Here is a 27347-nt window from a genome sequence, read left to right on the forward strand (position 1 = left end):
CAGTATATGATTGAATTAAATAGAAGCGGCCCTTTCTTCAGATTCATGTTGCGTCCATATAGCCTGAAACATCTTTCCCTGAGAGTTACACTGTGATATCCACTTTCCACAGGAAACTGGGGATTCAATCGAGCCTGCCCGTTTTTTGTTTGTTGAATGTACACATTAAAAACCAGTCCATGAGTGTAATTATTGTAAACAGATCTAAACAGTGTTCTACACATTTTCCACCTCAAACTGTCATACTTATTCCCTTTATTTGTTGCTCAGTGTCTGGTATGATAGTGGTACAACACTCCATGCCATCTCTATAGCCGGAGATGATTCTTCACAACAAATATCAATCTGTGAACGGGTCTACAACTGCATAAAATATGCAATATCCTATGTGTATTTGGACGCAACATTATTTTTCCATACTCGTATTTTCACACATTTTAAGAACAGAAACTGAGCAAATTTGATTTCCAATGATTTTCCAGACCTAAGTAGGAACCCTGTGTAAACTATACAACTGTCAGACAACTGTCAACTACAACCTTTACCTAACCAGAGGAAAGCCTAGCATTTGTTTCATCTCAGTGAGTGAGTGGAAGTGGTTTGAGGTGACCTCAACCTTCCTGCTGACAGATGGTTGGTTTGTCACATAATTAGGCCGAAGTTAACCAGCGGTGAGGCTTTCTCCAGAAGGATTATAATCAAATGGATTCATCCCCTTTTGTGCTTTGAGCCGCAGCCAAAAACAGGATTTCCAATCAGTGCAAACTTACACAGACCAAAATGTATTACAGGGGGGAAAAAAAAAACTCATATTCATGATTTGTTTCACAAATACATTCTCACTGCCCACACACACACACACACACACACACACACACACACACACAAAACTCTTAAACTGCCTTCACACCTGACCACTCTAACGCCCCTTCACACTGTATAAAAGAACAGAAAAAAAAGAATGTTTCAACCACTCTGGACTGGTTTGTGGTCAGTCTTTCAGCAGTCAGCCATGGAGTCTCTCCACGAAGCAGACTCTTTAAACAGAGTCCAATTCACCGCCTCATCACAGCCTCTGCTGGATCCTCACAACTCTGTGTGACCATCTGAGAGAGGGAGGCAGAGATGCAGAGAGAGAGAGGGAGAGAAGGAGGGAGAGAGACAAAGAGAGAGGGAGAAACAGATTTGTCAAGTTGATTGATTTGTTTATTTTCAGGCTCATTAATCAGCAGGACATGGTTAGTGTTCAGCGGGAGACAAGAAGGGAGAGAAGGGGAGGTGAGAGCGGGTTCAGACACATGAAGTTTTGTACATCTTCTCGTTTCTATATAAGTGTACGTTCATTCACTGTACCTCCCTACTGTACGTCGGTGTGTGTTTAGTACCTGTGTGTTGCTGCTGTGCTGTGGGGTTTTCTGGCGCTCTCTCCTGAACTCTGGTCTGCAGCCGTTTGATCTCCTGGTCGTAGTCGGTCCACTCTGCCACGATCCTCACCGCCGCCTGCAGCTTGGGCTCCTTGGTCATGGGGTTGTTACACTATGGAGATCGGGGGAAAGAGGGAGAGAAAAAAATGGGGAGGAAAGATCAAATAAACTATGATTTTTTTTTACAGGCAGTCAGAAAAAAATAATCATTCTGTCACTCCTTAACTCTTTTTCGAGCACTTCACGCTTAAAGCTGCACTGGGCAACTTCGAACGTCGGCAGCGAGAGCTAATGGTTTGGAAAATTTGAAATTCGCTACCCAGAAATCATGTAATGCAACATCAGTAAACTGCACACAGCACGCTCATGTTTACCAACCCGGCCGCTCTGTGAGGCTTCATACCAAGAGGAAACCAAAGAGACAAGAGAGGAAAAAGTCTAATGTTGGTGAGTCCAGCTTTATCGCTCGCTGCTGTTTAGGAGACAGTTTGTATTTCGCTGTTGAGTTTTGATTAATCGCTTCCCGTTGGTGTAGAAGTGACAACATCCGACACCAGAATTTCAATAAGGCAAATCTATAGTGTCTCAATTAGTGGGGATGGGACGCTCTTCTCTGTTACAGCTCCACTTTGTGATTTAAGCTGACAAGACGGCTGTATTTCTGCATATAAATCTTGCCTAGTGCAGCTTTAAATAATCATTCTATGGTGATAGGAATATTCAAGTAAGCATTTTGGACTCTGTTTTTGGTTGCTTGTAATTTTAGATGATCTCCGATATGAAGTTTATTCTTCTGTTACACTCAAACACATTTATCAGGGATGCAAATTTCCTTGGACACACAAATCCCATTCCTTTCCAATGGAGATTCCTGTTATCCTGCCATTTTTCTTTTTTTTCTTCTTTTTTTTCCCCCCATACTTGTCCTGATCTCATCCCTGATGTCTACACACATACACAGACACACAGACAGATTGTTAGTACCAGGTCTATAGTCTTGGCCTTCTTCTTGGAGCTGTCGTCACACCAGGTCTCGCACCACAGCCACTCCTGAGGCAGAGACTTGATGGGCACCTGGTGGATCATGTTGTTGGGCAGATCCTGGAGAGAGACACAAACATCGAGACCAATGAGGGAGGAGGAGACAGGAACTGTTACACAGATTTTATCAATCGAACTTGAAAGGAGACAGTGGCTGTGGTTACACCTGCCATTTTGAATGCGACTTATCATCCAATCAAACCAGCCATTATGTGTCAGGTCCGGATGCACATAAAAAACAGAATTTGCTCATTCTCATTGTCAAAATCAAGATATGGAGGATGTCAAGTTTGCATTATGATTGGAACTCTACAATGCAATCCAGCTACAATGTGCATACAAGCCATGTAAAGAGATGGAGAGCAGAGCAAAGTAATACAGACAAAGATTTAAATACATACAGCCACAGGAGACACATAACAGCTGTTTTCAGGCCAAGTGTGGACATACAACAATGTGATCTCATAAAATCTGATCTTAGGAATCAGATCCCAAAATCACATCCAACGGTCACAGACCTGGTCGAGGTTGGACAGGCTGTTGGGGTCCTGGCTGAGCCCCTGGTACTGTCCTCTGAGCCGGTCTCCTGCTGCGATCTTGCGGAACTTCTTCAGGTCGACCACATACAGGGCGCTGCAGAGGATAAACGACGGCAACGTATGAAAAATGTATGAACGTATGAAAAATGCATTGGGAAAGAGAGAGAAAAGGCGCGTCTGTGTACGTGTGTGAGACGGTGACAGACTTTTAAAGTGCTGTCGAGACGGGACTGACTCGAAGCATTACAATTCAGAACAGACCAGTTGGAGGTTCAGCTACCGGAGAGCGTACCTGATGTGGTACTTGCGCCCGGCGAGGTGGCTGGCCCAGTAGCCGGACTTCCAGAAGCGATAGCCATCCATCTCCCTCCTGCTCTCACAGAACGGGGTGTATCCATATGGAGCTCCCTCCAGGTCGAAATCACGCAGCTCCTTCAGGTCTGTCCGCACAATCTGGAGGAGAGGAGGAGGAGGAGGAGGAAGAGCGAATGAGTGAGAGACTGAGAGAGGTAGAGGAAGAACAAACTACATGGGAAACACTTCAGACTTCATTATTCACAACAAAACTATCCCAATATGTGACATGTGGGTCTATAATAATAACAATAATTTTATTTATGTTGCACCTTTCTTAATACAAGTTTTCAAAGTGCTTCACAACCAGTAAAAACAATAGACAAATTAATAAAAAAAAACCCAAAAAGAACATATAATGTGTGTACCGCGACTGAACAATATTTTTCCAAACTTTTCCATAATATTTGTTTGATTCCCAAACTTGAATTGAATTAATCCCAAACTGTAAACAATCAGAATTAATTTATCATACTTTTTAAGACTTTACAGATCTGCTTAGGAAGTCTGGCAATTATAACCAGCACAGTATTTTCCATATTTTTAACCTTAAAGGCAACTGAGTTATGCAAATTGATTTTGCTCCAGGTAGGAAATCCTATCCCAGCCACAGCAACAGGTCCCCATTCAACTTGAGAGAAGGATGTATAGAGAAGCACATATATTTGGACAGAGGCAGGATGAGTGATAATTTGAGTGTGTGTGTGTGTGTGTGTGTGTGTGTTTGCGTGCCAACCTGGTCAGCATCCACAAACAGGAACTTGTCGACAGCGAGGGGGAAAAGTACGTCCAGGAAGAGGATCTTGTAGCCCCAGATGATCCTCTGCTTCTCCGTCTGTTGGTGTAACCAGCGAGGCCATTTATACTGGACCAGCTCATACTGGAAGCCGTACTCCTTCGCCATGTGGGGGATGAACTCCTGCAGGACGGACACATACAAACAGAACTGTGAGTGTGTGTGCATAACAAAACAGGGTTGTCTCTGCATTCATTTAGATGCAGTTACAGTTGGAATTGTTATTTTGGACAGATCGCAGACAGCACAAGTGTCCATATATCATGATGTAAATATCCAAATAAGAGCCATCCTTTAACTGCAGACCTCTCACATCTACAAAAAAATAAATAAATAACTACAGGAAACACTGACATCTGCATCAAGGATATAATGAAGACAACACCAAAAAGCGGAAAATGAAAAGAAAGTAAGAAAACAGGAATGACAAAAAGATTAATGGGAATGGAGTGTTCAAAAAAAAGTCTTGAAGCATATCAGAGGATTTATTCTATTTGTTACAAAGAGAATAAAAATCTCATCCTTGTTGCAAATATTGCCCTGGTTTCCAGAACTCTTGTTTGAAGATAACGTCAACACACAAACAGGGAAAAGCCAAACCAGACAGTGAAAACCACATCGAAGTCGAGATGACAACTATTTCAGCGCAAACGCCAGCGGAAAATGCCTACCTTGAAAGTCGGGGACAGGTAGTTCTTGAGGAACCAGAACTTGACGGGAGTTCTGGTGTTCTTCAGAACTGACAGCATCATGATCCTGAGAGGGAACGAGAACAAAGACTCCGGGTGTCAGCACCGTTGGGAGGACAAAAGAACAGAAACTCAAAAAGGAAGAGTCACTGTGCACAACAACACAAACTAGCGATGTCATTTTTTCTTTTTTTCCACCCCAAGTATTTCAGAAACACAACTCCAGCTGCTTTCTAATGGGGAAACGACACTCTCCCTGTTTTTCGGGGCGCCCCGGTGGCTGCGCTGACGCTCACCTGAGGAACCTCTCGTACAGATGCCCCGAGGCCACGGAGAAGATGTTGATCACATCGTCCTTCTCCTGCTTCGGCTCGTCGGTCTTCACTCCGCCTGTGAACCCTCTGAAAGAAAGAAAGGGAGAAAGAGGGAGAGAAAGAAGACTGATATGGTGAACGGCTGATAGATGCCTGATGAAATGATAGAGAAATATAAAAAGAAAGAAATATAAAGACTAAGGCTGCAGCTACACCTTTTATTTCTCAGTGAATCTATTGATTGATATTTTTCGCTTTGCAGAAAGTTACCAGAGTTACCAGAATCCAAAGTGACGTCTTAAAATTGCTTAGTCTGACCACAGTATTCATTTCATAATGATATGAAACAGAGAAAAGCAAGCAAATCTTAGCATTTGTGAAGCTGTAACAAGCAAATGTTTGGTATTTTTACTTGAAAACAATTTATCGATTATCAAAATTAGAATCGATTATTTTTCTGTCGATCGACTAATCAATTAATCAACTAATTGTTTCAGCAACTAATAAAGACAGAGTGTGAGTAAAACACCATTTTGTCTAGTTTTTGTTTATATGAACTGGCATCATAAAAGTATTATTACCATTTTACAGTGTTTTAAGAGTTGGCATGGCTAATGTCATGATGGAGTGTGCATGCCACTAGCATGTTTTTTCCTCATTTATTTATTTTTTCACTTCAGTCCCACATCTCTGTGTGTGTTTATAAAAAAGCAGAAGCAGGCAGGCTGAACCAAAGCCCCACCTGGTCAGAGATTCCCAGAAACCGGAGTCATTCTCCTGGATCCCATCGCTCAGCAGCTCCTCATTGAACTTGTCTGGTTTCTTCTGGACCTGATCAACAAACAAATTTAAATCAGTTAGCTGACTGACCAATATGAAAAGTGCTGGAAATGTGATTTATCTAGAGTTGACATAAGAATTAAAAGACTTGTTTCTACCATTGAAAATATCATTCTCATCTTATTCTACAGCAATTTTGCAACCTTTCTAGTATGAATTTGGTCAAAGATGGTCAAACTCTTGGAAATGTAGTTTGGTTTAATTCATTTAGTTAACAAAGCAGGGTGAATTAAAACAACCAAATGTGGTGACAGAGATATGACATTCCTACCACTGCTCTCCTGCTATCAACACCTTATTGCAGGCAAACCAACCTTGACTTTAATGATCCTGCTCTTGAAGTTGTTCAGCACCACAATAATGTCATCAGAGTCTGCTGGGGAGTCCGTACCATCATGGCTGTAAAAAACAGTGTGAAAATGAACTATTAGCATGCAGATCCAAGGGTAAGAGCAGGGTCTAAAACATATATTTAAAAACTAACTAGAGATCTGAACTTTGTGATACAATACTGCCTTTGGAACAAACTCTTTTCTCACCTGTAGATCTTGTAGATTTCGTCAGAGCGTCCCTTCCTCAGCTTCAGCATCCAAGCTCCTGGGTTGGCCTTCAACTGGAAGTAACCCTACAGAGCAGAACACAGGGGATTTATACTATTTGTTACAAAGAGAACAAAGAGAAATCCACAAATTAACAAAGGAATAAGCTAAATATTAACTAGCTGCAATGGGTGGAGAAGTTTGTCGAGGTTAAACTCTACAGTATTATACTACAAATTAAAACAGCATGCTGAGAGGGTTGGAGTTCATAATTCAGAGATTGAAGAAATGACCTACCAGGTTTGCCATGACGATGGTGTCCACTATGACGGGCTCGGAGGCGGTTCCCAGGGTGAACTGGAGGCCACGAGGGGGCTGGCCAGTACTTACATCGAAACAGTGGCCTTCCAAAAGCAGGTGCTCCAACTCATACTCTGCTGCTACCACATTCTCCACCTGAAACCAGCAGAGGAAAAAGGACTTAATAAAAACTGCCTGATGACACACAACACACTTAAGCTGGAGTTTAGAAAGTAGGATAGAGTGGGTTGCTCATCAACTTCAGGTAGGAGAAAACAGATTGAACTACTGGGAATGGGTTGAAAAAATAAAACACTATATAAAAACTTTTTTAACCATGATAGAAAAAGAAGAAAAAAAAGATAAGGCTTTGTGCACAACGTATACTCTAAGTCAGGAGGTGCTGGAGACTGAAAGAAAGTCATCAAAACTTCAATACATGTATTGAATCCACAGTCCTTGGCCTTGAGTGTGCAGTTACAACCACACATACAGTATGTGTGTCTATACCCAAATCTATAGCCAAACTTGCACACAGACGACACAGACCCACACACACAGAAAGTGTCGTACCTCCTCCAGGTAGATGTTATCCAGGTCGTAGCGTGTGCGAACAGACTCCACCATCCAGCTCTCCGGTGTGTTGAGGTTGAGGGTGAAGAGCGGAGACTGAGGCATGTCCAAAAACTTGGCCAAGGGGCCGGTAGAGAAGCTACCGTCCGTCTGGAACGCCACCTCTGGCTCCAACACATAGCGGTAAAAACTAGACGAGAACAGAGGAAATGCATTAAAAACACAAACAACTACCAGACTTTCATTATTGCCGGAAGAAAAGCGCATTTTGCTGGATTATATAAAGGTATGTTCATCATATCATGCCATTTGGTGGATGATGCCTTTATACGAAGCAGCATAAAGTGCCAGGGAAGTATACGTTTTTCATATGTGTAGCCCAGGTAGGAATTGATGCCCTAACCCTGAGTGAGTACCATGCCACTTTGAAGGATTCAAATCTAGAAAGAAGTATGTTGAGAGGTGAGAGTGAGAGAAAGCAGAGAGAATAAGTCCAACAAAATATAAAAACAAAATCCCCTGGACTTAAAATGAAGAGTCACAGGGATTTTGTTTCTATTTTCTTGTTGGACATATTCCTGCTTGGATGACTGAAATTAATCTACACAGACAGAGAATAAGGTAGTGGACATATGGGTTAGGCTTGTTGGTGTATAGGTAGAGATGTATGGATTGTGTATTCACTCCATTGTAGTGAAACCAATGGCTCACCTCTTGAGAGGCATGTCAGACAGTTTGGACTGGCAGTTCATGAAGACCCGCAAGTTGACATTTACCAGCTGCTTCAGAACCTGAGGGTGAGGAGAGCATAGAGTAGAGAGGAGAAGGAAGAGGGGTTAGAAATAAGATACAGAGAAGGTCAAGGAGAGGTAAGCAAAAGGAACATCATCCAGGGAATAAAAAAAATGCATCAACCAATCCAGCGAGGGACCTCATTCAACCTACCAATAGGAGGGGAGCTAGTTTCTGTGCATCCCTGGTGACGGGATCCACCACGGCAACCACATCAAAGTACACATCTCCCTCTGTAGGGCGGATCTTCACAGCACTGCCAAAAACCAGCCAATCAGTGACCAAGCAAATGTAAACAGCATGTTGTAAGAGTTTCATGTATGCATTGACATCACCAAATCATTGTGTTAAAGTAATTATTTTCACTTCTAAAAAGGTACAAATGGCAGAAAATGCAAACTATAGTTACAACAAAATATAGGTACATCTTGGGCAAACTATTCATGTTTGCCCAAGATGTACCTATATTTTGAGTATAAGTTGAAGATTATAAGAAGAATAAGAAACAGGGAGAAGAAATTACACGTTAAAAAATACAGCTACATACAGTGCAAAGATCTATCCCTGGAGATTAACTGATCATTTATTATCATCCATTACAGTAATAATCAAATCCTTTGATTTGTTTAAGTGTAATTATTAAAACTGTGTTGTCCTACCTGTAGCGGTCGTCAGCGAAGCCATATTCCACCCTGGCCTCTCCTTTGGGCTGAGAAGACAGCAGAGCGTCTACCTTCATCACAAGGTCACTGGCCCTAAGAGAAATCATGCGTTAACTCACACAATATTACACAATACGCATAATGCACTGAAAATGTTACTCTGTGAAGAAGCTGTGAAGAGACAGCCATGTGAAATACCTGTCCTCCTCAACTCCAAACTGTTGGACCTTGCTTTTGATTCGCTCCCCAGAAGTCTTCAGGATGATGCTCTCCAAAAGGAGGAAGTCGTCTTGGTTAAAGACCTCCTCCTCCTCCAATGGACCTATGATCTGTAAGCAAGGGGAGAGCAGCGTTGATCTCTATGTTATGCAAGTGTGGGAAAATGATAAATGTATAGATTTACAGCTAAATACAAACTATATTTGCCCTAGATGTACGTATATTCTAAGTTTAAGCTTATATAAAGAATACGAAGTGTGTGTGTGTGTGTGTGTGTGTGTGTGTGTGTGTGTGTGTGACTCACTCTTCCATTGCTGATGACTGCTCTCTGTCCTTTCTTCAGCTTGAGCACATCACGACAGTAGGCAGCGTGGGAGAGCAGGAAGTCAAATTTGGGACCTTCATACGCACTCTTGAACAATGACACATCCATACCCTGAGGGAAAGATAGGCAATTTATAGGCAGTGGATAAGAGGGGAAAATGAAAGGACAAAGGAGGAGGGGTATAGGTAGGTAATGAGATGGGTTGTGGGGAAAAAATGAGAAATGTTTCAACTACAACAACTGAAGCAAACAATACTGAACTGTTGCAGCAGTAATGAAGTCAGAGGGAACACGTGTTGAATGTTTGTGATCCCATACCCATTAACTTAGGATACTGTGCTGATCCAAACCCTTGGGAATGGTTATTTGTCATTATCCTTACAGAAAATGTAAATTCATATGACTGGAAATACACTGAAATCGCAGGTCATTTGGTTCAGCGGTCAGTGGTGATGTCTGTCTTTCAGATAAGTGAAGGTCTCCACCCCACCCCCCTCACCCCGACAGCGAACTCTCCGATGTCGGCTCCCCTCTCCAGGGCCGCGGCCGTCTCTTCCTTGGCCATCTTGGTGATGAAGTTCTTGGCGTTGTTGGCGGTCTGCGTCTGCATGGCAGCCCAGATGGCCCGCGCCGCGCGGCTCGTCTCGGCGGACGGACTGGCTGATGGGTTGCTGATCATCCCCAGTCGAACGTTGTTGCTGGTTTTCTGTTGTACAGCAGGTGAAGTTTGGTCAGAGGGGATTTGTTATTGCTTTGAGACTAACAGAGAATAACAGAACAGCTGCTCCTGCCAAATCCACTGGTGACAGACAAACTATAAAAGCAACAGAAATTAACTTTCCAGGGATGTTTTTGCATTCTCTAAATGTACCTCAACATATTTTGCCACATAGTGGCTATGGTGAGGTATGACTGAGTAGAAAAGACTGTGTAGAAACATGTAGGCCAAATCACCCAGTGCTGTGATAAGCTACTGTGACTTACCTTTCATGTGTTTGATAAGAAGTGTGTGAAGTGGTGTGGTAAAGGCATATACCATGAATGTTATGTGGATAATCTATAAATTACCTAACGAGACACCAGGATGCCCTTAAACTGCATGTTTAATGTAATATGTCAAATCTGTAATATACATTCAAACCTAGATTAAAAAAAACATTCTATCAGTAAGGTGGTGTGGTATAACCATTCCACTTCATGTGTCCAATGTCTTTTCCAGTATCATCCATTTTCCACCTACACTGTAACACAGTCTCACTAGTATTCTACTATATGAGATGGTATAGTATGAGTGTTTCATACCATGTGTCGGATGGCGTGGTAGAGGAGCTGGCGTCCAGAGGGCTGGTCGAAGTCTCCCACCACCCAGAAGGTCACAGGACGGATGTAGCCGTCATCTGACAACCACAGAGAAAGAAAGACAGGCTTTAAACAACATTAAATATTAAGGTGATATTACACAGGCGGCTATTGGAGGAAAAGGAGATGGGCCACATTGCCTTCAGCAGGGACGCATTTTGGTAAATGAGACAAAAATCCATGTAGATAGCATAGTGGGCTGTAAGGAACAAAAGTAGTATTTCATAAATAAGTCAGTTGTACTTTTTGCCTCATTCTGGCCTGTGTACTTTTTGCCTCATTCTGGCCTGTGTATTCTTGCTATTTTCTGCCCAAAATCCTGCCTGTGTATCACAGCCTTCAGAGCTTTGTCCTTTTCTAAACAGTAAATCAAACCTCCAACATCTCATTCTCCATGCAGCTGGGACAAATGGCACAGAATGGACTGTCATGCAGTTAAGCAAACTGTGTTTTACCACTTATACTTGACACCCTAAAACACAATCATCCCATGCTTAGTTAGTCATTTGTATCCTCTGAGAAACGCAACACAGGTGAAAGAGTGGTGGTGGATTCACAAATGCATCAAAACACTGTCAGCTAAGTAATTCACACAAAGCAGAAAAAAGAGAGAGAGGAGGAACAAAGGGAAAAATGTGGAGGAAAAGGAGGGAAAGATTACCATGCCTATTGGTGGCGGTCATCCCTGACGCCGGGAAATTAAAGAAAGAGAAGGAAAAAAGGAGAAAGAGGAGGAAAAAACAGAGAAGGGCAGAAAGGAGAAATACACAGAAGGAGTATTTAGGTTTGAGAGCGACTGAATCATCCTCACTCTAGACACACTGATCGATTGAAACTACACAAACGTACTCTTTTCCATTCAATGTTTGCTTTTCATCTGAGCACTGAACAGCTATCACATAAGTCTGTCCTGCACACTTACCCTTCTTGGTCATGTAGTTCATGCTGTTGGCCACAGCGGTGCTCTTCTCCTTGGTGTCCAGAGTCAGGAAGCGAGCGTAATCGTCTACAAAGTGGTTGTCTGCAGAGAGGGAGAGAAGCACGGTGAACAGGAGAGTGTGTGTGGTGTGTGTGGGCAAACAACAGTAATGGTTGGATTGCCAAGATGTAGAGGTTAATGTAAGTATGTGTGTGTGAACATGTACTCACTGGTATCGGACAGGTCCAGGTATGTTCTGCTGGTGGACAGCACCCTGGAGTTGATGCGAGGAACAACGTTGGGCTGGTTCATGATGAAGTCCACAACGTCGTGATCTGTGGCCAGCTCGCCCTAGGAGCCACGCATACAGGATCAGGATGTTATCGCAATAATTCCCAAAAGGCCGTTCTTTGCTGTGATTGTGGGTACGACCGTGATGCAGACGGTACTGGGCTGCGCCACCTTCATCCCCGTAATCACAGTAAAGAATGGACAGGTATTATGCCGTTTACACATCAGTTACTGCTTGTGTACTGAAAAGTTTTCTTCTAAGCAGTTAGGAATAAAATAAAATAGGAGAAAACAAGAGAGATCACCACTAGAATTGGTATGGCAACCAATAAAACATTGCCAACTGATTTATGGGAAGTGTAATTCCAGCGGGAATGTGTTGAAATGACCTGATACAGTATTTATGCATGTCAAATTGATAACTAGAAGAATTAGATGCAGAGCCAATGTGTATGTAACTGTGTCTGCACAGGCATACATGCAGTCAATAGTAAAGGGTAAAAAGGCTGAAATTAGTTTTTTTTGTTTTTGCTGATGACTCATCTGCAATAAAACATTGATTTTGCGTTAAAGATGAATATGAAGCAAAAGTCTATTAGCTGCTGATTATGGGTCTTTATTGACCCTCTATGTTAAGCCATGATGAAACAATAATGTGAGACTATGATGACACCAATAAAAACCCACTTAAGCTCACTGCCCCACTGCTGCTGCCAGCGACTGTATATCAAAGTATGTGTGAGGTGCCAGTGTGCGTGCGTGTGTGTGTGTGTGTGTGTGTGTGTGTGTGTGTGTGTGTGTGCACTAACTCACCAGGTAGACGGCTCTCTGGTAGAAGGAGGTGGTCTCCAGGATCTTGTGCATGGTGACGGTCTCCAGCTCATCTGGGTCCAGCTGTTCTCGCTGGTAGGGCATGCCGTTGTACATGACCACAGGCAGCGGGCCGACCCCCGTCTGCTCATAGTAACCCCGCCCTTCCTGGAAGAGGAGACATGGAGTATCGTTTCATAGAAATTTCAAGAGAAATAGTTTAATCCACCAAACTGGTCTAAGTCTGTATCAGGGCACAGTGACGCCACGCTCTGCCCCCCCCTCACCTTTCTGTTGCTGTCGTAGCTGGAGTCGGCTCCCAGGATGCTGCTGACTTCCACGTAGGGAAACCTCTTCTCCAGCACCTTCACCACATCCCCAACACTCAGCTGTCCACCGATAGGCACACGGCTAAACATCTGGAGGGAAGGAGGGAGATGGGGAGAGCAGGAGGGAGAAGGAATGAACACAAAAGAAGGAAAAAGATGGGGGAGAGAGAAAATTTAGGGATAAAGAGTTACCAAGAAAAAAACAGAAACGCAACTTTGCCAGTCTCTTATCTACTCAATTAGTTTCAGAGTCACTGGTGTCAAACTCATCTGTATTATTTTATTAGACGACAATAAAGACTCTCCACACTGTTAATTCTGTTCTCATCAGGATAAACTGGAGTTATATTGGGAGTCGGCCCTCATCTCAGTGTTTGTGAAAGGTTGACTCACCGCGATGACAGCCTCGAAGGCGCTCTGGCTGTCCACCTCGTCACTGATGTAGTTGTAGGCGCGGACCAGCGCCACGCCTGCATCCTGCATCCCGTCTATGTCGTCTCCGTCTGACACCACAAACACCAACCCTATCCTAAAAACACACACACACCAACACACCAAGTTTCTACAACCGCTTGGACTCTGACTCTCACTATATATATATAGCGCATAATTAAAATGCAGAGCGCATATGGTCTGCTTAATCAGTATTCAAACAAACTGACCATCCTGAGATGCCACGGGCACAGAGGTATCAAAGGTCTCCCATAACCTGCCTGACAAAACTCCTAAATGAAAATGGATTTTAACTCGACTATATCCCGATGGACAACAATTGTGTTGCAGTTTGTTTTTTAATTTCCCTGGATTTCATAGTAAGAGCAGTGTTACTGAGAATTAAAATTCAGCAAGTGTCTGAATTGTAAACCTGCAACTTGCTGCAAAAATTACCAACAAAATTAAATGCATAGAGCAACATATACATCATTCTGTACTGGCCGATGTAGTTTTAAATAAGTAAAAAAAAGTTGGGTTAAGTATGAGCTCAATGTAAATAACCTATATAAATGAACAAAACAAACAAAACAAATGATTTGCTTGTTAAAATAATAATAAATACTTCTTCAAATAATCCTATATTCATGTAACTTAAATTAGTATGATAATACTTACTTTAATGTACAATATATTAAGAATGTATCATATTTTACCATGTGAGCAAACCATTTCACAAATAAGGTGTTTAGGCAAGTTTACCCTCAATTACACTCTACCACATCCCTGATGACTGAGACAACCACCCCCCCACACACACACACACACACACACACACACACACACACACACACACACACACACACACACACACACACACACACACACACACACACACACACACACACACACACACACACACACACACACACACACACACACACACACACACACACACACACACACACACACACACCTCAGTGGGATGTTGTTAGTGTAGAACATCTCTGCAACACTCAGCAGCTCAGCAGAGTTCTCCTGGGTTGGGTCCAGAATGATCACCTGGAAAGCACACACACACACACACGCACACACACACACACAAAGTTGTTACTATTTTCCACAAGGATTCGGACCCATATAAATTCATAAGATGTTGATTAATTAGGCGTGGACGCACCAGATTGTGGAAGTTCTTGCGGATCTGCCTGATGACTCCGGGGAAGGTCGGCCTGAGCAGCTCCTGCACGTTGTAGGGCCATGAGCTGTACCTATGGTCCGTCTCCAAGTTATTAATCCACTACAGAGGAAAGGAAGGCGGAGAGGAAATGGTTGAAAGATGGTTGAAAGCGCAGCCTGGGCCTCAACAGCATACCAATGGCACCAAGAAATTACATTTGACTGCTGGTGAATGAAAAACTCACAGCCAAATAGTAAGCTCCTCAGGGATTAAGAAAAGCATTCTTACTCTCATGTATTTTTGAAACTAGTGAATATGTTTTACACAGGTTCATTGAGTCCTAGATTCATGATGACATTTACATAACACAGAGCAGAGACTAGTTTGACCGTTGGTTTACTGTTCTTTTTCATCAGCAAAATGACTGGTTCACTTCAGGATGCGGTCATTTGTTGGGACAGGGTCAGGTTGTGTGTGTGTACGTGTGATTTCTCACGTTGATGGCGGGGTTACGGATGTCGACGGCATAGTCTGAGTCGGAGGGCTGGACGTTGAGCTTCAGGATGTCGTGGATGTACGGCGTCTCGATCTGCAGGGAGCGCAGGCCCTCCATCACCCTCGCCTCGCTGCGCAGCACCTCAAACACACTGTAGGCAGCGAGGGACAGGGAGGTGAGTGTGTGTGTGTGTGTGCGTCTCTACATGTGAGCATGACTGAATGTAAACACGTGATTATGGACTGTGTGTGGGCGTGTCTGTCTGCAAGCGAGAACCACAGTGTGAGAAAGTATCAACGTATGCCTCTATGTAAATGTTTACAGGCTGTAAGTGTGTTCGCAAGTGTGTGTGTGTGTGTGTGTGTGTGTGTGTGTGTGTGTGTGTCTGTATCAGAATCAGAGTGTGAGAGGGAATTAAAATATGACTATATATGAATGTTTGATCATAGGCTGCGTGTGTGTGTGAGAGAGTGTGTGTGTATATCAGAACCAGAGTGTGAGAAAATGAACATGATTGAATATAAATGTTTAATTATAGGCTCAAGTGTGTGTGTATGTGTGTGTGTGTTAGAACCAGTGTGAAAGAGTATTAACGCATGACTCAATGTAAATGTCTGATTACGTGTGGGAATTAGAATGGGAGAGATACATACTTACATACCAACTGAATGATAATATATGTTAATATATGATTATGGTGTATGATTATGTGTGTATAAATAGTCTGGCCGCCGAATATGTGGAATATGTAAATGCATTTGTAAATAACATGTGCTGACTGAGAGATTATGTCTGTTTGCATGTGTGTGTGTGTGTGTGTGTGTGTGTGTGTGTGTGTGTGTGTGTGTGTGTGTGTGTGTGTGTGTGTGTGTGTACCTGAATATATCCTGTGTATCCAGATCTATGTGCAGCCCATTGATGAACAAGGCTGAATCCCCGGGCTGCAGCCCCAGAGTTCCTTTGAAGAACTACAGAGAGAAACGAGGCGAGTCAACACGACTAAACGTCCTGTTCACTTCAAACCCTTAAACTCCTCATTCGATTCCCGCTGAGCAGACCGCCGGGCTGCAGCGTGTAACGTCAAAGCCCGTCGTCGCGTAGTCGATTGCATTGTAAAACTATCAACAATCAACACAGAGCCGCAATGAGGGAAGTCGACGGCTCCAAACAAGCACTGACAGTTCTGTTTAAAGTCAGTCTGTTCAGAGCAATCACACTCCACACTAAACAAATCTAATTAATAGAGAAAGGGCAAGCATGTGTGAGTGTGTCTGTGTGTGTGTGTGTGTGTGTGATACATGTGTGGCTGTGAGAATTTGCACGTGTTTGTGTGTCTATACAGGCAAAGGAAAGCTCAAAGTCGTTTGGCACAGTCAAATCTCATTACAGAAAGACAAAGACATCAGATTAATCATACTCCAGACACTGCAATTACAACGAGACATGATTAACACAAATATTGTTCATCCTACTTAAACACTGTGTGTGTGTGTGTGTGTGTGTGTGTGTGTGTGTGTGTGTCAGACAGAGAGAGAGAAAATATCGGTGCGAGTGCGTGCGAGTGCGTGTGTCCAAACTACTTCAATCAATAATCATTTCTCGCTGCAGGACTCACTGAGCCTGCCGAATGAATCACCGATTCAGTAATTACGACGTTTGCTGCCCCCCCCCCCCCCTCCCCTCCTCCCCTCCAATCCCCCCTCCACTCCAATCCCCCCTCCAATCCAAACTCCTGTCTGTACACAAAGATAATGCATGCACAGCTTTGCAAGAGGGAGGGGCTGGGGGGGGGGGGGGGGGGGGGGGATGAGGAAGAGGGAAAAGGAAAAACATATGACAACAAAAAAATAGGAGTGATTGCCTATTCCATTAGCGGGGAAAAGCCAAACACATTGTCCGCAGCTAAACCCTTTTCAAACCAGATGTTGTTTACAATTCATCACGTAATAAAAGTGAAAGGAACAAAACAAAAAAGCAGGAAGGCCAGTCCTCATTTTGTGATATTTCCCCGAAGACGGCTGAGAGACTGAGAGGTTGCGGTGGTTGTATCTGTTTTCCCTTTTTCTCCTTTATTGGTTTATATTGGTAAACAGCTGCGTGCTGAAACTAGGTTGTCCACTAGACATCACAGTCAGCAGATAGGGAAAAAAAATCCTTGCATGTGCGATAAAGACGAGAGACAGAGGAGTGGAAGAGAGACTAGTTTAGCGGGATGAAGAAATCAAGCCGCCTATAGGGAAAAAGTTGTCCTTCAGAGTCCGGGGGTTTAGACTGGATGCTAATCTGTTGGTGTTTTCCTTGCTGGTTGCTGCTGAAGGTTGTTTGGGAGGAAGGATGGAAGGAGGGATGGGGGAATAAGAGATGGAAAGAGGGATGGGGGAATAAGAGATGAAAGGACGGACAGATTCTTCTTACCTTCTGGTTCTCCCCGATCTCTTTGCGGATCTCAGAGTTGACCACTGTTTTAGTGATGGACCTGTGGGGGACAGGGCAGACTGAACTGTAAGACTGCAGACTGATCAATATGCAGTGTAGTATCTTCATAGCTCCTTTTAGAGTGTGTGTGTGTGTGTGTGTGTGTGTATTCTATACCTGGCTTTAGTGGGGAAGTTCTGACTGAGGTCCTTCATGACGTTGAGAGCATCGACAGGGGGAGCAGTGAGGATACGAGCTGCTGTCTGAAAACTTAGATCTGTAAGAGAAAGTGGGGGTCGATGGGGAGGGGGGTTGAAGAGGGTGGAAAGACGGGGAGAGATGGGTGGACACAAGGGGCATAAATAACAAGGTGCACTCAAGAGGATGTGCAGAGAAAGACAAACTGACAAACACAAAACGTAAGAAATAGTTTTGACAAGCTAACACCAGTATTGGCATTCGCTGTAGTCTGCGCTGTGGAAAAACTCAAAAAGAACGCACGCCCAAAGGCACAAATTATCAGCCCATGACGTTTAACAGAAATGAGGAACGGACGTCCTGCTGGCTCAGCGGTCTAAGGCGCATACCATGTAAAAGCGCCATGCTGGGCTTGAATTTGGCCCAGGGCCTTTGTTGCATGTCATTCCTGTCTCTCTCCAGTTTTAAATATCTCATAAAAAAATGCCCAAAAAAATGATCATAAGAAAAAGAAAGAAATGAGAAAGAAGAGGCACTTGAGCTGCCTATAATCACCAAGATATATTCAGCATCACCAGGTATGCTACTTAGGTCGTTAATTAAGCGAATGAATGCATTAATTAGCAAATATTGTCTTCACATGGGTAGTATTACTATGACCTTTGTATCTTAAAGGATTAAGGTGTTATAGTAGTTTCAAGAAAAATCTGTTTTTTCCTCATTAATACGCAAATTTATGCGGCAAGGTGCTCCAAAATCTAATCAGATCATCTCCTCTACAGGGGGAACCGGTGGTGTTAGTATAAAGTTTCCGTCTACACACAGACGGCGCCATGATGACATAATGTCCTGCACCGTGTACCAAGGTGGCGGGACATAAAAACTCTTCTTCTCCCTGATGGGGACATACTGTATTCTCTAGTTGAAAAATGTGAGAAAATATAATATAGCTTTTATTTGCATGGAGAGAAAGAGTGCACTTGTTGGTGTAGTCCAGATTATTTCTATGCAGCGGGTGGCTCTGTAATGGAGTTGTAGCCAGTGTGATTATTAGCCCCTGGAGGTCTTGCTCTCTTTGTAAACAGGCAGAGCTAATGAGACCCAGTGGGGTAGAAGATAAAGATAAGACACCCGCAGGACCTGACAGTCGAGCTCAACTGACTCAATTCCCTTCACATCCTCTCTTCACCACAATCAAAGCAGCTTCATGCTCATGCCCTGACCACACCTAATAATAATAACAATAATAATAATAATAATACTAATAATAAACATGATAATAATCTGTATTTATATAGAACTTTAAAAGCAGAGTTGACAAAATGCTTTACAAAAGGGTATACGAACCATGAATAGTAAAAAATATAAAAAGGAGATAAAAAAAACGCGCTCAAAAGAAAAAGTGGTTAAAAATTAAAAAGAAAAACATAAGAAATTAGACTAAAAAGTGGGCAAAATCAAAAACATTACGTAAAGCAAGTATATGAAAGTGTGTTCAAATAAATACTTAAAAAGATGATGTAATCCTAATCCAGAATGCATTGATGTGGCTGCAGAGTTCTACTCAAGGATCTTACGGCTCAAACGTATCCAGAAGACATTGATCATTGATTATAGTATTAGAACAAAAACTTTCCTTGCAACTTTGATTCACTGATGGAATGTTTTCATCATTAAAGCAACACAAGCCAACATTAATTTTAGATTATGCATGTATCATCACTGCATAAATAGAATAAATCCAACTATTTTCAATCATTTTCCCCTACAAGGGTATAAAAGGCCGAACACACTTGAGCCCTGATTGTAGAATCTCATCCGTACCACGAACATTTCGATCAGCAGTGAAGTAAATCTAAATATCCACTTTTACCTTTGACTAGGAGGTTATGTTTTCACCCGTTAGTTAGTTAGTTAGTTAGTTAGTTAGTTAGTTAGTTAGTTAGTCTGTTTGTCAGCAGGCCATCTCACTTATGAATGGATTTCCATGGTATCTGGTGGACAGACAGGCCTTGGGCCACAGAACAATCGATTAGATTTTGGCGGTGATCTGAATCTGGGATTTCCGCCAGTAGACGATTATTGTTTTTTAGCCTCAACTACAAAACTAACAGAGATAGACACTTGATTGATGGTTTGTTTGCAGGGTCAAAAAAATCAGATTTAAGCGATAGGAATGATTGTCTTTGGGTGCAACAGCAAGTTGGAGAATTGTTTAGCATTGGCAGAGGTTTGCACGGCATCTAATTATTTTTGTTAGCCTGTTGTGGTTTTATGTATGTCAATATTTGTCTGACTCTGCTGACAACAGGCTCTTAAGTGTAAGAATGACTAACTTTTGTAATGCCAACAGGCGTAAAGACAGACTGGTAGCAATTGTCCTTGATGAGTACCTGGATGGCCTGTTTGAATCTATACTCCCAGTCATGTTTAAAGTAGAGAGCGGAGTAGGACAGAAAAAAATGTATTGATTGAGGAAAGAGGAGATGAGAACATGAGTTGGCGGAAGACCCACCTTGCATTTGCCAGACTTTGAGAGGTGCCATTTCATTGGTGCTTTCCACCAAGTGTTTCCTCAGCTCCTTCAACTGTTCCTTCAGCTCTGGGTAGAGAGTCCTGGTGAGAGAGCGAGAGACAAAGACAGACAGAGAGAGAGAGAGAGAGAGAGAGAGAGAGAGAGAGAGAGAGAGAGAGAGAGAGAGAGAAGAGAGAGAGAGAGAGAGAGAGAGAGAGAGAGAGAGAGAGAGAGAGAGAGAGAGAGAGAGAGAGAGAGAGAGAGAGAGAGAGAGAGAGAGAGAGAGAGAGAGAGAGACAAATACAGCCAGAGGGTGAGAGAGAAAGAGAGAAACAAATAGATTTGTCAGGCTCATTGATTGATTTGTTTATTTTCAGGTTGATTTATCAGGGAGAAATGGTCCAGGTCAGTGCTCAGACAGAGGAAATTGGAGAGGGAAAAAAGGGGGATAAAGTGAGGCTTGGCAGTTTGAGCATGATGCAGCTAGTTGGAGGTTATCCAGGTCCTGAATATTTATCACGGGCTGACACCAAGTCACTCACTTCAGTTTGCCAAAAAGGAATCCCTGGACCTCGTCCACTGGATCGTTCTCTCCTATCACTGTAGCGTTCACCTCCGCCCCTGAAACCGCAATCAATTAACTCATTATTCATATCAGGACTCCTCTGGGTTTACACGATGTTGGGTATGTGTGTATCAGCAGTGTGTGTTTGTTTGTGTACCTTGGACTTGTGTGTCGTCCTTTGCCTTGTACTCCTGGTTTTTGATGGCCAGCTCCACTCCATATCCAGACAGATACACCTTCTTACTGCTTGGATTCTGGTGGGAGAGAGAGAGAGCGTTGTAAACAGATGAGAGGGATCCAGATTGTGTTCAGGCAGAGCTTGAATGCATGTGTAAACGCACCCAAGAGGCACTGTAGATGGAGGGCAATTCAGCAGTCGAAATTATTTCATTGTAGCAGCACTGACGGCAAATTTAACAATGTTTCCAATCCATATACAACTAAGTAAGCAGAAATAAATTTCCACCCAAGTGGCCTCTGTTGTTGTGTAACGGGCTGTATTAACTTGTTATTTGTACTCATCTTCATCTCTGCTGTGAAAAATGATTCTCACTTGCAGAAGAAAAACAACAAACACATGTGCTTGCTGACTAGTTTGACAGCTTTGAAGTACGGAGGACCAGCTGTTGCTTGCTAACTGTTGAAGACACTAATTTCCCCTAATTGCCCCCTCTGTTTTGAAGTTAAAAAAAAAACAGCGTTAAGTGTTGCAACCTCTCTAGTGTCCAAGATTTCATGCTGAAGAGACAGATGGTAAGAATAATTTAGCATAATTGCAAGGAAAACTTATCAAGCATATTTGCATGTTAGGGAAGAAGTGAACCATCTTCAACTTGAGTGTGGATGTTGGATCCATTAAATCTGGTTTTTAAAAATCAGCAGATTTTATTTATCCAGTGAAGGATGACTGAGCATGCATGTGCTTTTTCCTCAGTGTTCACATTTCATGATTTAGTCTAGTTAAGGCTCAAGACTAAAACACCTGAGAAGAACTGGAATCGGATTTTTCAGAGCTACACTACATAGGTGCTTTAGGTAAATCAGTTTCTAGTCCCCATGAGTGTATGTACAGTTGTTTTTACATCAATATGCATCTTGTATGTGCATTGGCATTTTAAATCCCAAGTGCAAATAGTGAAACATAGATACATCCTATCCAGGTACAATGTGCATTTAAGACAAATGCTACTCTAATGCGTAAAGGGAGTCTTAGCGTATAACAGTTTCTGCCTCAGGAATATAGATTTTCCGTTGCTTATATTTTATTACATGCTTCTCATTCTGTCCAGTATAACTTCCTCATGTTACACTGAACCAATGGTCACTCAATATACTTCCCTCTTCAACCACATTGTATGCCAAGCTGCTCCAACATACAAAGCCATAAAATATTTAATGTTGAATGTAACTATGTGATATGTATAGTCTATTGTTCCTAGTTTGTCTTGAGCTATCCCATTACACTGTATGAGAAGTCCTGTTATCCTTGTACCAGGAGTGACATTATGAACTGTGAAACTTGTGAATACGACAAATTCCTGAATTTCAAGTATACTCATCAATTAAAGTTATTTTTATTCTTGTGTGATTCTCTCTTTGAGTGTGAGAAACACTTACAGCCAGGTAATGGCGGAGCACGTAAGTCACCAGGCCTTTGTCGGCTTTGGCCAATATGACTTGGTGAAGCCTCTGGAATTCCGGTTTTCCAATCTCAGCATACAGGATGACAACAGGAGCGTCAGGATTTGAGCCTGGGAACTTGTGATCGCCTTTGAAAACGTAGGGCTTAGGCCTGAAAGAGTGACAGAGGGATCGGAGAAGGAAGGGTGGTGAACAGAGAGGGCAATTACTTTTTCTTATGTTGATCAATCCAAACACCAACCAATATTTTAATGATATATTATTCTTACGCCTGACTTGTTTGTGTCTGTATTTACCTTTCAGGCGCTGTTTCCAGCAGTGCCGCCAAGCTTTCTGTATCACACGTCTTCTCTCCATGGACGCTGAAGAAGGCAGAGCAGCCAGAGGGAGGAGGCTCATTGGATGCGATCTAAAAAGATTAAGAGCAGTGGGATGATTCACACATATACAAACACACTCACAGGGATATGGCCTCCCACACACACACACACACACATACATGCGCACACACACACACAAAATCAAGTCATCCTCCTGGTACCTGTTGGAGGGAGTGTACTGTGGCGGAGTAGGCTCGCAGAGAGAGGGCGAACTTGAGCATGTTAAGCTGGACGGAGCTGAGCAAGGCACTGGCTCTCTTCACAATCAGGTCATAGTAGGCCTGGTCTGTGTCTGCATGAGGAAAAGACACACACACACATAGAAGTAATAAGAAATGTGTCCCCAATGGGTTCTCCAATATCAGAAAACTAGTTTCCTCTCCCTCCATTCAATTGTTTAACCATGCTTCGAGGAGTAACTCTATCACAGCAGTTAGTGTTTAACTGTTCGAACACAGACAGACACACACCTAGACACACGTACACACATACACATATAGTTGGTGAAATTTCAGCTCTACCATATCATGTAACTGCTTGCATCAGTATCTTGCCAAACCACTGACGCTACAATCACTGCCAAGAAGCTTGCATACACATCATCAATTCAGCTGCTCGCAGCACAGAGACTGAAAATGAAAACCGGTGCAGACAGAGTGGCTGAACCAGCTTTACCATCATGCTCTCCTTCTATGTTCTGACTGGCCTCCACAAAGTCCCAGAACTTCTCCTGGCTCTCCTCTGCCAGGAACTCACTGGGGAAGAGGAAGATGAAGGTAGCAGAGGGAGAGAAGAGAAAAAGAGTGTCAACCCAAGGTGTAAATGATTGAACCTTTTACCCAGAATAGCAAAATATTGTTGCCAATTTGGACCAGTTGATCAGATTAGGTGAACCAACATTCCCATCCACATGTGCCAGTTGATGTACCAGTTACCAATGGCAACAAATCCCAGTCCCAGGGAGAGGCTGTATCAAGCTTTGACATAGATAGGGCACCAAACCATATTTAAAAACAGTTGTAAACACAAAATGAAAACTGTTGCATAAGAAGTGCATGTATTACATAAACATTATTACATATATACAGCATGTATGTGATGTTAAAAGCTATGGTTCAGTTAACTAGCAAGGCAAAAACCCTGATGTGAATGTTAAAAGAGATTCAGGCAGCTTATCAACTAGGGACCCAGACCCGGAGAGCCAAGATCACATTCAAATAAAGAGATTATTAATTAGGTCTATATAGCACTGTGGGACTGTATAGAATCTATACTTAGTACTTACTTCATTCACAGGTGGCTTAGGACACTCAGTTTCCAGACCTTAACACTAAGTGTATTTAACATCAAGGACAAATTCCCGGTACATATAAATTAACTTGATGACGATAGTGAGTCTGATAGACGTGGCTTGGTGCCATACATGATGATAATTATAACAATGTGATACAAAATTAATCTCCCTGGGGAAATTCTCTTTTTGCTTGCCTCAAATCAATCCAGAGAAGTCAGAGCCCAGAGGGTCAGCGACAGAACAGCAGCCCTGGAGCGTTAATGTATTCAGTGTCTTGCTCAAGGACACTTCAGTGAGGCAGATGTTTGCCAACCCAGGTCCTTTAGCTGGAGGACAGTCTCTCCAACCACCCTACAGCCCCTCTGGATATAGCCTAGATCTGCATTGACAATGTAACATCAGGTGTGACGCGGTCTAAAGGTTGTGTGCAGTACTGTACCTGGCCTCCAGCAGCAGAGGGGTAGAGGCCCATTTGGTAGTGAGGGTGGTGGTGACGGCCTTGGAGTCCGCAGCCCCCGACACTACAGACAGCAAGGACAACAACAGGACCCCCAGAAGCCACATCCTCAACACTACGCCTGGGGGAGAAGGGAGGCAGAGAAAAGGAGGGAATTAGGGGCAAATAAGAAGACAGGAATGGTAAGAGAGAGAGAGAGAATAAACGATGATGAGGAGGAAGAGAGGTTTCATGTGGTTGTTATTCATTAGAGGGGTCATCATAATCCTACTGATACCCTACAGTACTAATCTACCGTATGGGTGCACTTGCGGGGGCCTCACTAGTAAACAAAAACCACCAGGAGCATCATCCAATAGGAAGGTTCAGCGTGGCTCCTCCGTCCAATGAGCACACAGGCAGGACATCCGGATTGTTTCAATGACAATCCTCGGATCTGTCAGATTAGCCAGGTAGCTAGCTCTAAACACCAGCTAACTGCCTGCCAATTGTAAGGAACAGATCATATATCACGGTCTTTAGCGGTCTGCTTTGCTGTATATATCACGGTCTTTAGCGGCCTGGTTTGCTGTAACGTCCGTTAACTCCAAAACACTTCCACAGTGAGCGAACTTAAGCTAACGCTACCTAAAACGTTAGCCAAAAAGCCACTGTAGCTTGCTAACTCTTACCGCACAAAAACCTAAATAACCTGATAGTTTCTGTTTACTCGCAGTCCACCAACGATGCAGTCTATAAAAAACAGTAAATACCCGCGTTGAATAAAGTCGTTATTAGTTTTCTTGCATAAAAAATGAATGATATATTCTCACCACAGCCGGCTCCGTGGCTTCCTGCAGTCATGTTTCCGATCGATGGGAGTGAGTGGGTCCTGCCGTCCAGATTGGGTATACTGCACTTTTGCCTGTTCAAAATTTACTGACACCCTCCGAGCATTAAACTAAGATTAAAACGTGACTTGAAAATGAATTTTTTTTTTCACTGAAAGATAATTAAAATTTGAGGTGTAAGGAAACTGCAACTAAAACAGTAATTAACTTTACTGCCTAACCCCTGCCTCCAAAACTAAACAAAATAGACTTTAATTAAAGATTTTTTTTTTCCAGTTAATTTTTTTTTCAAGGCCATAATAATTCTAGGCATATGGCACAGAGCAACTACAAATGAAAAAGCACCATTTTTGCTGCCAATGCATATAGGCCCAAGCATAGATATAAAAACGTTTTAAATATCTATGAGCCTGTATTTTGAACAGTTTATGGTAATTCGGCCTGCCTGTGCGTGTATCACACAGTGTGTGTGCAGCAGCTTATGGGTAACGACACCAATTTTTTACCAGGGACACTTAAGTTGTTGCAGATACATCTGGGACCCGATCTGAGAAAACTTTGCACAAAAATAGCCTATGGAAAATGAGGTTCAGTGTTTATGTATGAGGTGATAACCATGGGAAATTAAGCCTGTAATCAGAATAGACCCTTTGGTTAACACAATATTTATGATGTGGTAATGAAAAGTAGTGAAACTAAAATGCTTCTGGTTTTGTAAGGGACACCTGGGATTGCTGGGGTCCATTTTGAAAACCACTGCTTTAGGTTTTTTGTGGTTGGACAATGCTGTTCGGGTGGCAGCTGTATCAGTTGGATGGAGTATTCCTTCGAGACAGATTGGTGAAATGTGCGAGCCTCTTGTCTACCTGTTGTGTGGTCATGATGAAAAGATGATGAGGTGTGGGAGACACAATCCCAGGGTGAAGGGACATGGCTCCTGCTTTTTCATTTACTCGCTCTGCAGCCTAAATTAAATTGGACAGCTGATCCTCCAGAGGGAGCAGTTCCATGGTTTGATTTAACATTATATAAAAAAGCAGCACCATTAATTATCCTGTTGGATTTGACCTTCACATTGAGGTACATGCGCATACACCAGACACATATAGACGCACGTGCGTGCACACACACACTTGTCAGCATGTGCGCAGACACACACACACACACACACTGCCCACAGGGCCCGTTCGTCTGTCAAGAAGGTGACATCTTCAGATGAATTATGGGAGATGGTTGTCATCTTCTCTGGGGTCAAATACAAAATGTCCAACCCAAGGTGTGGGCTCCCTCTCCCCAGACTGTCACACGTCAGCCATTTTAGAGGTTGAAAGCCTCGACGGGGGACCAAAACGACCTCAATTAAACCTCCATTAATATTAATACATTTTGTCGTTTCACGTGAGTTGCCGCTAATTAAATGTGTCCCTGACTGTATAATGGGGGTCAGCCAGGGTCTCCTACATGAAGCTAATTCACCACATTACAGCCACCAAATACTGGGCTGGCTCAGTACATAAATACAGATAGAGAGGGGAGCAGGCTTGGTAAGCTTGGCTTTGGTAGCAATTAGGCACACACACACACACACAATGTTTATCTAACCTGACAAAACAGCTAAAACCAGAATTTTTTATTAGAAGGTCAGTCACTGCTTTGCGCAAAGTAGCTTTCATGCTTTTCCGTCTTTTTTGTTTATATTACTCCAGTAAGTGTGTGTGTGTGTGTGTGTGTGTGCGTGTGTGTGTGCGACCTAATGTGCATAAAATGAATATATTGCCCCTCAGCCTTAGATTTTCTGTTTGTTTGTTTTCCAGGTTTGTGTCACACTG

The 27347-nt window shown here is 42.9% G+C and overlaps 1 protein-coding gene across 1 annotated transcript; it reads right to left on the reverse strand.

The window, feature by feature from the left end:
* Positions 1-973: 973 nt before the first annotated feature.
* Positions 974-25539, reverse strand: uggt1 (UDP-glucose glycoprotein glucosyltransferase 1). The gene is made up of 40 exons (XM_071517427.1): positions 25501-25539; positions 24671-24809; positions 23613-23692; positions 23099-23229; positions 22854-22966; positions 22534-22708; positions 21074-21170; positions 20894-20972; positions 20352-20452; positions 17816-17915; positions 17639-17699; positions 16100-16191; positions 15224-15374; positions 14728-14847; positions 14524-14609; positions 13509-13644; positions 13074-13205; positions 12790-12954; positions 11916-12036; positions 11689-11787; positions 10710-10804; positions 9907-10113; positions 9387-9518; positions 9062-9192; positions 8861-8956; positions 8355-8457; positions 8121-8200; positions 7410-7599; positions 6834-6992; positions 6537-6622; positions 6312-6396; positions 5900-5988; positions 5140-5244; positions 4826-4910; positions 4095-4277; positions 3297-3457; positions 2984-3098; positions 2409-2525; positions 1386-1536; positions 974-1106 (listed from the first exon to the last, which is right to left on the reverse strand). The coding sequence occupies exons 1-40, from the start codon at positions 25529-25531 to the stop codon at positions 1087-1089; spliced, it is 4599 nt and encodes a 1532-aa protein (XP_071373528.1). The 5' UTR covers positions 25532-25539; the 3' UTR covers positions 974-1086.
* Between the last annotated feature and the right edge of the window lie 1808 nt (positions 25540-27347).

The sequence above is a fragment of the Centroberyx affinis genome, unplaced genomic scaffold (genome assembly GCF_046629955.1).
Source record: "Centroberyx affinis isolate AG114_WGS23_722 - 3 ecotype Tasmania unplaced genomic scaffold, CSIRO-AGI_Caff_v1 ptg000491l_1, whole genome shotgun sequence".
NCBI lineage: Eukaryota > Metazoa > Chordata > Actinopteri > Beryciformes > Berycidae > Centroberyx > Centroberyx affinis.